The sequence below is a fragment of the Nestor notabilis genome, unplaced genomic scaffold, assembly GCF_000696875.1.
Source record: "Nestor notabilis isolate BGI_N333 unplaced genomic scaffold, ASM69687v1 scaffold8142, whole genome shotgun sequence".
In the NCBI taxonomy this organism is placed as follows: Eukaryota; Metazoa; Chordata; class Aves; order Psittaciformes; family Psittacidae; genus Nestor; species Nestor notabilis.
The window spans coordinates 1-14,511 of record NW_009916972.1 but is presented as its reverse complement, the minus strand read 5'-3'; the positions used below and the strand labels follow the sequence as shown (position 1 = coordinate 14,511).

Genomic DNA, 14,511 nt, shown 5'->3' with positions numbered 1-14,511 from the left:
ACGGACGTGTGGTGGTGGGGGGGGAAGAAATAAAGACACAGATTACTCTCATCCTACACTGCAATAGAGGGCAGTGGGCAATCTGAGCTTTTGGAATAATAGGATCAGAAACAAGAATATTACTAAGGGAAGATGGGACTTTGGTATGGAATAGGTTGCCCACGGAAGTTGTGAATGCTCCAATTCTGGTGGTGTTCAAGGCCAGGTTGGACAGAGCCTTGGGCGACATAGTTTAGTGTGTGGTGTCCCTGCTCATGGCAGGGGGATTGGAACTAGATGATCTTAAGGTCCTTTCCAACCCTAACTATTCTATGATTCTATTTGCTCTCTTTTTACCCACAGAGATGTATACCATATGCATTTCTTTAAATGATGCGTAAGTTATATGCCTGAAAAAGCATCAAAATTAATACACTAGCACATTTCAGGTATATGTTTATGCCAGGTTGAGAAGCGTGAGAAAATACAGGTAAGACTATTGAAACAGAAGGTATCGAAGAGTAAAAAATTATGCATTTTTATATGTGTTTCTAATATTTTTTTAACTTTATGATTAAGACTGAGTAGTAGTTGTTAATAACAAGGCCTTGAGGAATACTGGAGCATTTCACTAGTTTCTGTACATTTCAGTCATTTATTTGCTACCTTATTAAAGCTCTGTTATTACCTGCTTTTGTATCCTCACCATCTTTATATTGCATTGCTAACCAGCATGTTGGCCTTGGATGTTTCCTTCATATAATATGTTGAAACACTCAGAGCTTCATGTAGATGTGAGGTAGCTTATAGTTAGTTCTACACATATAATAGGAATCAATTAGAATTCCTACATCACCTGCACAAACTCCTGTGTTAAGCAGCTGAATGAGTGAGGTAAATATTCGCTATTTTTTTTCCAAGGCAGGGTATCATGATCTTGACAGTAGTGTTTAAATCCTATTGCTGCAAAGAATTTCTGTTATTGTGTGTAGCACCTTACAAGAGGGATATAAGTGCACTCCAAAAAAGGTAGCTGATAATCTGTTCTACCTAAACTATGTGGTGAAAACCTGAAGCTCAGGAAACTAGTCTTGCAGAGTACAGAGGATGGTAATTTCCCATGAAGGGAAGGAGTATGGACTCATTCCCACTTGCTGTCTAAGTTCTGTTTTGACTTGTAATGTTTTCAGACTTATAATACTAACACAATTTTAGTTTGGCCTGCTGATTGTAATAGCCTTTTGAACTGAAAAATCTTGGACTCTCACCTTACTAATTGTTACAGTGTGTGCTTGTAGGGATCAACTGTGTATTCCACTTTTGGATGAGGTTTTTATTTACTTCTCATCCTGATAAGAATGCCAGAATGCCTCCTGTTGTCTTTTACAATGTGTGGCATGTTATTTCTGGGCTTCTTAATAGCTGTTTTGTATGCTTGCCATGATGCTGGCCAGGAAAACTGTTTAGAAACACACACTGCACATTTAAGATGAACTACAGAAAATAGTTTACCTGCCCGTTCTATTACTCTAGCTCAGGGTAGTGACTTGTATTATTTTTTGGGAGTTGTGCATGGATTTTCATCTTCAAATTATTCCTTTAAAATTTTTATTTTCAGTCCTTTGGTGGGTGCAGCCAAGTACATTTAGTAGTGGAGCTAATAAACTTTCAGAACAATTTGCAAGGTTACTTTCAAATTGTCTTCTTACTGACTGACGGAATTAGCTATTGCAGAAAATCTGTGTGCTTTTTTATGTGAAAAAGTGCATGCTACTCAAGTTTCTCAGTTCCTTTCATCTATCCTGACTTGAAGAATTAAATCAGAGGATTCTGCACCAGAAAAAGAAAGTGGGAAACAAACAGAAAGCAGAACAGGGGCAAAGGTTAAGTGCAGCTGGAGAGAATACCACAGTCTACAGGTAAAAACAGAGAGTGCTGTGCATTGCAGGGCTCAGCTGTCTGATTTACTATTACTGTTCTGGAGACCAGGAGGTGATAAATTGATGAGGGCCTCAGGATTAAAACATCATCGTGGAGTTAAATGAGCTTCTGAAAGCTTCCTGGGAATCATCTCCAAATGCTGAAGTGCCCAAGTGCTGCAAGTGAAGGAAGAAGGAAATACCCAAAGAACTTCCTGAAAAAAAGAAGTTGATTTCTTTCAGCACAGCAGTGGCAGTATCTATTCTGAGATAGCAGAAACACCCTAAAGCTTGCAAAAAAAAGATTAAGTTTTAGGTATGGGGAAACATACATTAGCTTTTATTAGTTTTATCTAGTATTCTGTATGCCTTGTACCTTTGGGTGAAAAAATAAATCATGCTTTCTTTGTGGAAAGTACAAGCAGGTTATCTGTTGTCATAAAGCAGAAAGGGAGGACAGCTTATGAATTTACAAGCAAGGTGGGATTTTCTCTTTAACACGTTCAACGAAGAACAGGTTCTTAAGCTTGGTGGTGGAGGAAAGGAGTGACTGGTTGAATAACAAAACTGGTTGCTTGGGAGGTAAACTTGAGCAGGGATTAAAGGCTGAAAAGATCAACTTCTATAGTTGCAACTGTGACAGTCAAGAATGGATTGATGCTTTCACTGAGCTTTTTCCTCTGTGCGCTGTTAAGTTCAACAGACTTATTGTCTAGCAAGTATTGTCCTCAAGGGGTAGTCTTCAGTCCTATTATAATGATGTCAGCTACTGGGAAACTACTTGATGGAAAAACTAGCTACTTTTCATCTCATTTATATCCTGTGTAATTATTCTGTTTTTTCTTGATTCACATCCATGCCTGTGGGAAGAGAATAGGTCAATGGATTGAGGCTTTTTTTGGTTCATGCTGGAGTTTAAGGTCCTTCCTTTGTTCCTAACTTTATCCACTCATTTAAATGAAATAAGTAAGCTTTCTGGTCCCAATACAGGCTTTTTTAAATGTGAAATCAAAAATTTAGACCCAGATTTTACATATTCCACAGTTTTCAGATTCAGCTAGTGGTAGGTATGGTAATAAGAAGGGGCAACTCCATGAAATAATACAAGGCCCTGATGTAGTCCATTGAATATCATATCTATTGAATGAATCACCCTAAACCCAGATCAATTTGAAAGAACAGACTAATAACATTAATTAACAATAAAAACAAGTAGTCCTCAGAACTGAGCAGCTTTATTTGGCTTATTCACTGCATAGCAATTGGATAGATTTAGATGTGGTTTAGAAGTGAGACAGTATAAATCTAGGGCAATGAAAACAGGGAATCCAAATTTCCAAACTGAGTATATTGTGCAAACAATATGTCTACAGTACCTATTATTTTGGAAGGATGGAAATACCCTGATGTCTTTAACTGACCTGACCTTTCATCAGTCATTTTCTGATGAGCTTTGTTCCATTCAAGAAAGGCAATATCACAAAGTAAACCCCAAAATAACTGAGTTATAAACAGCTGGCCTGTCTGATTCATAGAACATTCAAACCTGTCATGTTAAGTTCATAGGACATTCAGTCTCTTCATATGGTAACCAGTGCTCTGAGCTTCTCAGAAGTTAAATACGAGAAGCCTATGGTGTTGTGCTACTCATTCAATTTATCAAATGTAGTTTTTCCAACACCTCTATCACCTTTCTTCAGAACTATGCCACTGTTTTTCTCATGTGTTACTAATTTTATTTCTGATAATTATTTTATATTTTTATTTTTATCAGAGTATTTTAGCTGCAGGAATGTATCCCAACACCCACAAATGTTATTTAGTACTGAAATTCAAGCAGTGTATGCCTATTGCCAGAGATGACACCCACTCACTGGGAATATTTATGCAGCTACATGGGCAAGGCCAGAACTGTGAACATACCTCATCCTCAAGAACACTTTGGCTTAGTGTTCTCAGCAGCTGCTCTGAGTCATAATGGGCAGACATCCTAAGAGATTTCACTGTGCTTTGGGGCAGAGACTAGTTGTATCTCCCAATTCGAAAAGATCCAGGCTGCCCAAAATAGAGAGGAACATGTAGCTCTCTCATGACTCTTGTTGCAGGAGCAAGTTGGCTGTATCAGCCTGAAAACAAGGAAGAACCAGAAATTAAAGAGTTTTTTTTTACTTAGTTCAGATGGTAATGATCCCCAGGGCTCAAACGCGATGCTCTTCACTTATTTTCTGCCCTCCCTACAGTTGCTCCAACTTGAAACCAAAGTGTGTTGCATGACTTTTTTTCACTTTTTCTGCCACCAGAGCATGAGTAAAGTGTATGATGTAATATTAAAATTCTTTAGGCAAGGGGGAGGTGACACAGTGTGACTTCTTTCTTAAATGTTGGTGCTCTTGGTTGTGTATTAGAGAGATTTATACCCAAAGAGACGGTTTATTAATTGTGTTATAAAATACTCTTAGCTATCCCAAAACATGATTCTGATCCTGACTATGAAGCCATTACAAAGAATGTGGGACAGGCAGCATTTATTAATATTTGCAGTTTTGTAAAAGTTGATGGTTTTCTTAGAGCATTTGTTGCACAAAAATAGGTGCTTATAAATGCGAGCAGGTCATTAGCATTCATGCTAGAAGAAACTGAATCCTATTTGACATTGATATATAGTAGAAAGTACCAAATTTGCACACAGTGTTATACAAGTGTTTAGGTTGGCTGCTATGTTCTTCTAAATAAAAAGCTGGTGTTTGTTTTCTGGATATTCTTCTTCCCTTGAACTGGGGACCTGCCAAATTCAATGAAATGAAGGGATGTGAAATGCTTACCTCTTACAGGCCACATTTCCTTCCAGGTATGTTTGGATGGGCCGTTGCAGTTGTTTGCAGTCACCCAGACCACTTCCCTTTCCTCTACATGTTTTGTGGTAGAAGCCACCTAATTCTGTTTGGTATCTCATGTTGTCCTTATGGCAGTTACAGCAGTTGTGTGTATGATGATACATTGAACACTGGTATTACATGAACATTAAATCAGAATGGAAGCTTCCAGGAAGGTTCCTATAATGTAAATGAGGCAGGCCCATATGCCAGATCTCAGTACTATTGAGAATACAAACTGACAAGATATAGGAACTTCTGGCACATGAAACAGTGAGCGTCACTGAAAACTTACTTAGTCAATGTCAGTATTTTAATGGACACAACAGTACTATTCATGGAATATGTGAGTACACGCTGCTACTACCCTCCCCCCCCCAAAAAAAAAACCTTGCCTCTAGCTTTATTCTACGTACTGCTTTCCCACTGAGAATCTTGCTAATGGAAATGTACAAAGTTATCTATCATTAATAACAGTGAATTTCCTGAATATAACCATTGTCAGTGCATGCTTAGGATATAGATGAGTTACACAGTATATCTCTATCATTGATCATGTATGTAGGAACCATTAAAATATATTAAAGAGTTTTAAATGATTAATCACATTCCAAGCACTGTATGAATATAATGAATACAAATAATGTGTATGAGGGAGAAGGAGCTGTTTAAAAAACACACTTTATTTCTGATCAAAATAACAGAAGAAGTATCATTTATCTTGTCACCATTATCTTTGAATCAAGTTTGAGCAAATTAAGTGCAAACTGGTAAGACTTTAGTGCAACAGGTGTGCAATTAAAGTAGAACAAAAGAGGATTTATTAGATTCAGAATGTCATTGGGGAGTTTTAATTGCCTTTGCAAGCTAGGGGAAAGTTCAGTCTGAATGTTTTACTTTCTCTTCCAGGAACCATAATTATGTCAGAAGAATTGCAAGATGCTTTAGATAATATGTATGATGCTAGAATTCCAAAACTATGGTTTAGGATTTCCTGGGAGTCGGCTACTTTAGGATTTTGGTTTACTGAGCTTCTTGAAAGAAACCAGCAGTTCAGCAGCTGGCTGCGGGATGGCCGACCAAACCAGTTCTGGATGACAGGATTCTTTAATCCACAGGTAAGATTGCCAGATTGATCTTTCTAACTTCTATGTAACGGTTAAATTAAACCCTGAGAGAATTTCAAGCTGACTGAACTGTGACTGTTCGAAGTGTAATCTAAATTCCATTTTTAGCATAAATGTAGGATAAATTAATTTCAACATCTACTCAAAAAATTTTTGCTAGACCAAAAATAATGTTACTGAAATAATGGAATTCATCTTCTGGTTGCTTTAATTATAGTGAGTAGGTACATCTTTTCACATTTCAGTGTTATCCTCCTTTCCCCCCAGCTCTGTAACAGTAATCTGTTTTTCATTCATTGCATGAAAATCCCTTTGAGTACGAAACAAGGTAAGTTTTAGAACTTTGACATAGGAAGAAGAGACTTGGCTCTCAATCCTTGCAAATCAGTTCCTTGAAATGGAAGGTTTGTTATTTATACCACCCCAGAATTGTGCCAGACTTCATCTGCAGAGACATATCAAAAAACCCAGCCTCTTGCCTGCCTACCATCTGAAATAAAAACCTGGCACAAAATGAAAGACAAAAAAGGGAACAGCTGACAACGGAGTTAAAAAAGGTAAAGTATACATACCTAGGTGATGTGTAGTGTCTTTGCACAGTTATACACATTCATTAAAGCTTTTCATGATTCAAAGATGTTTGTGGGAAGTGCGAGTTGTGGAAGTGAGTCATTGTGAGAGTATCCAGCCAACAGGTTCCTGTGAAAGCCTTAGCAAAAGCTATTTTAAAGATCTATTTTAATCTCAGTACTTGTTAGCAATGCAGAAGCTAGCTGAAACAGCTGCCTAGAATAGAGAAAGCAACATTGGCAAATATTCTCTAGGACTACTGCTGGGAAATATCCATCTATCATCTCTCCTGTCTGTGTCAGCTGTCTGCCTATACCACTTTATAGCATTGAAGTGTTCTCACAGAATCCTTGAGCAAAGGGTTCCCAAGCAAAAGTATGAGGGAGAGAAGTAGGAGTTTTAATAAAATGCTTCCATATTCGGTTTGTTGACAAGACATTGGTAGTGGCACTCTAAAATACTCCTAACTAACTTTTTAGGTGATCAGGCTGCAAGCAACCCTAACAGGCTTTTGGTTTTGTTGGTGTTTGTTTTTGCATTACAGATGAGTAGGAGCTGATACAGGCCTTGTATGACCATTTTTGCTGGCTTTTTTGCGCTTTGGGGTTTTGTCAGTTCTGGAATTTTGCCAGCCCAAATCGGGTATCCTGCTTTTTTCTGGATGTATACATCTGGATTTCTCAAAAAAGCTGCCAAATAATCAGAGTAAAATATCCCCTAACAAGTTGTGATTTCATAGTACACAGTAAGTGGGAAAGCCTCTAGAAATACAAAAATCAAACACTACATAGCTCGTAGGTCTAAAAATCCCTAAATACATAGTGTGCAGACAAAAAAAATCCCAGAATGAGATATGCTTGCCTGACTTAAAAATGTATTTATGCTGACAATCACAAGCTTAAGAATCAGACATTTTCTGCAACCTGGGCTGTGGAAGTGGCTCGTTCTATAGAAAGTCACCTGAGCAAAGACTCCTTTACTATTTAATTAACTATTGTTTTGTTAATAGTCATATCACTGTGTTTAAAATTAGTATTTCTTATGTTGAGAATATTTATCTTCTCAAGCAAGTTGAGGTGATGAAGTATTAGTGCTGCAGTTCTAATGGCTTGTTTGTAATGCCTGAGAAATAGTCAGGAAAAAGCCTTTCATTTGTGAGATGAAATGTAGCTCCTAAGTAATTTGTAATTTGCCTGCTTGCATAGATCTCAATGTTTGCTTTATAGTCAATGGATAGATGCCATGGATAACACAAGGTAATAAAGTAGATTTATAGCCTTGGGAGAATGAGGCATTCTGGCAATAAAAAATAATATAGGACCTGACTCTGCCTTCTCTTGGACTGTTTATACACCAGGATAAATTCAGTAATTTCACAGAAGTTAATCTTTATTTATAGTGATACAAATGAAGGCAGGCTCAGGCTTCTGTGTAAAAGAAACCCACTTCCCTCTGTGTGTCTGCCTTGGGCCAAGATAACTGGAGTGAACAATACAAGAGGTGAATTTTCTTCCCTCCTGGGAGTTAATCTGATGTTACTGGACTTTTTCCTCAAAAAAAAAAAAAAAAAAAAAAAAAAAAAAAAAAAATTGCACTATGCAAATCTCATTTTTACCTCCCAATTTCCATATTGTAGCTGATACTGTTTTATTATTTCCTTGTTTGCATCACTGTATCCAGTTGCCGTCACTTCTCCTGTATATGGATTTTAAGCCCTGTGAGGCAGAACAGTCTTTCTGGTTGTATAGTTCTTAGCATAATGAACTCTCAGCCTGTTTCTAAGACCCCTAGATGCCAAAGCCATGTGAATACTAATAAGGATATGAAGTACAATGCCTCTATTCCTCAGTGCCCACTTAATTCTGGTAAACCTGTCATAATTTGGTTGCTGTAGAAATTGCAAAATAAGTGACAAATAAGGAACCTCCTAAGCAAGGTAAAGAAGAGAATATGATTGTGAAAGCAATAAACTTAATGGATTTCTCTATTTCTTGTCATAGCTTCCATGGATGCCTGCTTCTCCCTCACTGGAAGGTTCAGTGTTAGTTTGCATGAGTTGTTAGAAGGCAAAGGGACAAAGCTTTAGCAGCCTTCATTGAGCAGGCCAGGGAGGAGTTCAGGAAAAGGCAGGTGAAGAAAGAAGAAATAACTTTCTCTGTTTCTGAAATCTCAACGTGCTCCCCCATCCCGCCTCCAAAAAAAACCCCCTGCAAGAAAACAAAACCCAAACAAGGAAATCTAAACAAATGTCATGGCAAGTGGTCCATTATGTTCCTGTCAGGGGTGCTTGAGGGGCAGACAAGCCCTCAGCCATACAGTGGCACCTCAAGTCACTTTATTTTTCTCTTCTTGTTTATTGTGCCATTCACCTGCTCTGGATACCCAGCTGGGCCTTCAGCTCACAGCAGTAGTCTTTAAACACTGTCTAGGATTCATTCAAATGAGCAGAGCAGTGTTACAAGTCCCACTGCAGACAGCATATAGGTCCTGGCATCTCTGTCAGAATAGCCTGCAATCTAAATCATATCCCTGAAGACAACTCACAGCTCTGAGCTTACTTTTATTCCAGTGTGTCCACAGTGCCTTTGAACTGATTCCCTTAATACAGTCATTGCTCTGCCCTGTCCTCTTCAGGCTCTTCTTTCTTGAATATTTCACGTTAGCTGGGATCCGGTAGCCCTCTGAGGCCTTCTGGCAGTGAACACTTTGTGTATTTTAAACTATTGGTTCTAGCATGTTCCTACAAATTAAAATTCCACAAATTAACTACAAAGATTCTGCTTTCATTTAATGACATTTCTGATAGAAGAACTTTGTCTTTAATCCTGTCTCCCTTAGCTATGTGCTAGAGTTCTCAACTATTTCAAATGCAATTACAATTATCTCTGCTATCACAAAACCTCTTTAAAATACTTGTCCTGGGGTCTCTGGAATGATATTAATGAGAAGCAACCAATGTCAGTTAACTGAAACATCTGAGTTCATAAATGTCAACTCATGTTCTCATAACTTAAAGGGTATAGCTGCAAAGTGCTTAGCACGTGCAACAAGAGCTCCAGTCCCAGCAGCCAGAGGCTGACCCCTGCATTCAGTAGACCAGTGTTCTAATGTTTCTGTATCTGACTGCTTTCCATTCCTTTGGCCCCAACAGTAGCTCAACTGAGCATCCTGCATGGTGAATATTGAAGAAAAATAAAAAACTTGTTCAATTCCTTTATTGCTCCTGATTTCCTCCTATCTGTACTTTATGTTCTTTAATACCTGCCTTTGTGTGTTCCCCATGTGGCTCTGTACTCTCTCCAGTCTCCAGATATCTTCTCTTTCTGCTCTGAAACTTGTCCTGAAACTTCTTCCTTCCTAGTTGTCCTTCTCAGCAAGTCCCTCTTGCTTTTGTGTCTTCAATTTTAGTGTTTTATTCATTCGTACATCTCTTGGCTATGAATGGTTTTCTGTGAGGTAAAGTAAGGTGTACATCTACAGCATGTCCACTGGAAGTGCAAAGCAGTTCATTCTCGTATCTCTTAGGAGCTAAGGTACTTCCTATGTGCTCCAGTGTGTGTGCACATGGATAGTTACATGAGAGGAGACAACAGCATCTTCAGCCTGGCTTGTCTTGTGGTAGCTTGTAACTGTATCATGAGACTGTAGTTCTTTGGAACAGAGAGTTTCATTCTATGCTGAAGTGCTGTGAGTTTATCTTGCTGGTGTTTACAATAGTATGTTATTGTAGTATATTAAGGCTTTGCACTGAGCAAAGTGATGGAGGCATTTCACTAATTGCATGATTCCAGTTTGTACTTTCTTTGTGTTCTGTAAAATGCTTCATGATTTGTTGACTGAAAAGCATTTTTACAATGTTGGTCTAAGAAAAGGTGGGTTCTATAGCACACAAAATACCAGTTTTATTTGTGGCTTAGCAATCACCTGCCTTTAGAACCTCACAAAGCACATTAATCTGGCATCCATGTGACTGGTTGTACGTAGGTATGTGAAGTGAGGTGAGTTATACATGCAGCTTCCAATATGCTGAATAAGCCAATGTTTCTTAGCACTAACACATGGACACCAAGTATATAAGAATAATGGAACTGGGAAAGTGTAAGAAAGCACTGGATTTACACTACCGAGTTTAGTTTTACATGTACATGAGATTCTGTGGGTTTAGGTTTTATACTGCTGATGTCACTTACATAGGAAAAAAAGTTGGAAATGGGTAAATTGAAGGTTCTTTTAAACCCTGTGTCATATTCAATCTCCTTAGGGATTCCTAACTGCTATGAGGCAAGAGACAACTCGTATGAATTTAGCAAAAGGCTGGGCACTCGACAGTGTTGTTTTACACAATGAAGTGACCAAGATGATGAAAGAAGATGTTGTTGGCCCTCCTCCTGCTGACATTGGTGGTGTTTACATATATGGCCTTTTCCTCGAAGGGGCGGGTTGGGACCGCAAAAACAGCAAGCTGGTGGAGTCAGCACCAAAGGTAAGCACCAAGTGAGCATGATAAGCTGTGGCATAATGTGGTGTGATCAGGGAACACCAGGAGGCATTTTGAGTGCCTGCAGCAGTGGTTTCACAACAGGTTTTAAGAGGGTAGAACACTAGCAGGGATGGGAAGAGGACAGTGTTTATCCACCAGAACCAAATAAAGAAAACTGTCAGAAAATTAATTTAGGATACACTGCAGTATGGCAACCAGGTGCTGGGCTTCTTGGCTTCAGTGATCTTAGAAACAGAGCTGTGTTTGAGTAAAATAGTGCAACCCCTAGTCAGCCTTCTTTTGACTGACCAAGTGGGACCCTATCACAATTTTCAAAGCCCAGGACTAGGTTTGATGACAGCTGCTGTGGATGTCACTGTTTGGATGACTAGAAATCCCTGATGTTTGTTTTTGAATAGCAGGAAAAATATTAGTTCTGGGCTTATGCTCAGTTATCCATGCACAAAGTTATATTTTTCTGATGTGACTAAGCAGATTTAAAATGTAGCTATGGAGTAGTGATTAGTTGCTGTGGTCACCACCCAGGGAAAGCTGCCAAATCAGTGATAACTGTCCTGGAAATGGAGTTGAGGTATTTACTCTTCATAGGTAAAACACTTCTCTATCTGGCTGATAGCAAACTTTTCTAAACCAGACCTTGCCAGCTGTAGCTTCTGTTGCCTGCTTTGCCAAAATACACATTCAAACATTGAGTTTACTCACGTGCTCTGGAGTGTGCAGTGAGCCTCCATGTTGCTCTTGGGTTTGAGTCTTTCTTTCCCTCCCCCACCCCCCCAGTGAATACTTTATATTGCTGTTAGACCTGAGGGGGTCTAGTCTGAAAGAATACCCAAGAGGCACTTTGGATCTTTGATGGTCCATTGCCAGCAGCGCACAGGTAAGAAAGAGGCTTACTCAAGGCAGCTTGGCCTTTGCAGCTTCAATCCTGCCATTCATAGAACAGGAGGTGGGGAAAAAATGGGGAACTCTAGCCAAAGGGGCAAGGGATAGGAAAAAACCCAATGGTCTTTTTCTCTCCTAGAACCATACTGACATTTTTCCGTTTACTTCCATGGTGTGCAGTTTTCCAGGTTTCTGCTGGTTTCTCTTCCTTTCAGGCTTTCAGATGTCTGTTGTCCCCAAGCTGCCCACTAGCTTAAAGCTGGGGTCAATATTGTAGTGAGCATGGGACACGTGTTCTCGCATGTACCTCTGCTGAGGTGCTGGTGCTTTTGCTGAAGGCTACCACTGAATCTAGTTCTAGAGTCTGGAGTTCAGATACCCTGTCCTGCTTCTCTAACGCTGAGCCCTGTGTCTCTTTTAACATTCTCAGGTGCTGTTCACAAGTCTTCCTGTAGTCCATGTGTATGCTGTTAGCACAACAGCACTACCTGATCCAAAGAAGCAACAAGGAAGTGTGTATTCCTGCCCTGTCTACAAAAAGCCCCGGAGAACAGATCTGACATACATTTTCTCCTTGAACCTGAAAACAGTGCAGAATCCTGATCATTGGACTTTGCGGGGGGTTGCACTACTGTGCAGTTCAAAATAAGGACAGAGCTATTAAAAAAGAACCACCTAGGAAGATTAATCTGCAGCCAGTAGGACTTTAGTTGTTATTGTCAAAGTGGTAGCTACCTTCTCACAGGGGTATGAGAATTAGCAAGTGATTGTGTTAATTGCACATAGATCAGTTTACTCTGCTCACAGCAAAAATACTAAGTGTATTTATCCTGGAAGTATCAGAGGGAAAACAGCTGCAGGTGTAAAATTTGGCAACTGTTACAAAGCAAGTGAGAATATAATCAACTAGCTTGATCATAATGGAATCGCTAGGAAAAAAGTGCTTATGATACTGACAACTGCATCAACATTTATGGTCGTTCTTTTGTAGGTTTTGTCTTTTCTTCTTCGTACAAGACTTTTCCATAATGTAATTCTTTTAAGATCCAACTTTGTAGTTGAAAACTTTTCATCCATAGCATTATTAAAGCTGTAATGACAAGGGAGTTGAACATGTGGTAAAACTATGTTTATCTGCATATATTCCAACGCACAGTTCCTTTGATTTTGCATTTGTAAAATTACTGGGTGGTTTTACAAATGGATGCTACCATTTCCTTGAATGGTCACTTATTTATAGGGTCATAGAAGTAGTGCAAAAAGGTGAGTTCATCTTTGCACAAGTAGTAGCCTTTGCATGTGTTAACTCATTTCTAAACCTAAATCCCATTATAAGTAAGATGTGCACCTCTCCAGAATTAGCAAGAAAAAAGTTTTAACACTCTTAGAGTAATCACATATGAACACCAGTTTGGCTCTATTAGTATTCGCTCCACTGGCATTAGTGTCGAAATCCTGCAAACTCAAACCTTGTAACTGCTTTCTATTCTGTATTTTGCACCAGTTTAGGTAAAATAAAGACGACAACACACAGGCCATTTCTGGGAGTAGGTTGACCTGAAACGGCAGGAGTAATTTTTGTTTGTTATGACCATCACTGTCTACCCTGTAACAGAAGGGCGATTGCTATTTCTCTTTTAATAGACAGACAGTTATTGGCAGAAAACATGTTTGTCTTTTTTCACTAGCACAAATTCAAAGCAAAAGAAATTGCTGTTGGATGTTATGAAAGAAGGACTTGCAGTGCGTGCTTTGTTAATCACTTTTTTTTCTCCTTGTAAACAGTCAATTTTTGTGTAAACACTTCAATTTCTTTTCATCTGCTGTCTAAGAAAGTAGTTCATCCTTTCCCATAACCAGTTTTACGCTGCAGATAGTAATTGCAGGACTATTTCAGTGAGGAATTTTGTTATTCACGCTCCCGCCCACAACTAAACAGAAAGTGCCAGATTTCTTCTTGGAAAACAGAGTAGACAGTGACAGGGTCCCTTTCTCCCACTGAGCCAGGAGCAGCACTTGTTTCACAAGCAGTGCCAGCAAGATTATTTTACCAAGACAAACCACCTGTTCAAAAAAGACACATCAGGCCTTCCTGCAGTACAGCTGCACATCAGCCAATTTCATTGAGAATTTTTTGGTTTGAAGGTTGGTCTTAAAATTCATTGCTCTTGGAAATTCTGAAAAGGGTAAGGGGGCATTCAAGCAGCAAAATCTCTGCTGTTGTATAGAAATTGAGGTTGTAAAACATAGTATTCTACTGTCCTGGGTTCAGCTGTTGCAGTTATTTTTCTCTTTCCTAGTAGCTGGTGCAGTGCTGTATATTTGCTTTAATCTGGGAACAGTGGTGATAACACACTAATGTTTTAGTTGTTGCTAAAGTAATGTTTACTCCGATCAAGAACTTTTCAGTCTCATGCTCTGCCAGTGAGGAGGAGCACAAGAAGACAGGAGGGCGCAGAGACAGGACGCCTGACCCGAACTGGCCAAAGGGGTATTCCATACCACAGCACGTCATGCCCAGTGTATAAACTGGGGGGTTACCCGGAAAGCCAAGATCGCTGCTTGGGTTGGGCTGGGTATCGGTTAGCAGTGGTGAGCAACTGTATTGTGATCACTTGTGTTTATTGGGTTTTTTTCTTTCCCCTTTTAGTTTTATATTC

The 14,511-nt window shown here is 39.2% G+C and overlaps 1 protein-coding gene across 1 annotated transcript in view; it reads left to right on the top strand.

The window, feature by feature from the left end:
* The window catches only part of LOC104413766 (dynein heavy chain 8, axonemal-like), a gene marked incomplete at its 5' end in the record, with an annotated part of 29,793 nt that extends 17,293 nt beyond the window's left edge, over positions 1-12,500 (top strand). Inside the window, 3 exons of the mRNA XM_010024853.1 lie at positions 5,681-5,889; positions 10,730-10,951; positions 12,282-12,500. Of these exons, the coding sequence (XP_010023155.1) occupies positions 5,681-5,889; positions 10,730-10,951; positions 12,282-12,500 (650 nt within the window). The remainder of the gene's footprint in view (positions 1-5,680; positions 5,890-10,729; positions 10,952-12,281) is intronic.
* Between the last annotated feature and the right edge of the window lie 2,011 nt (positions 12,501-14,511).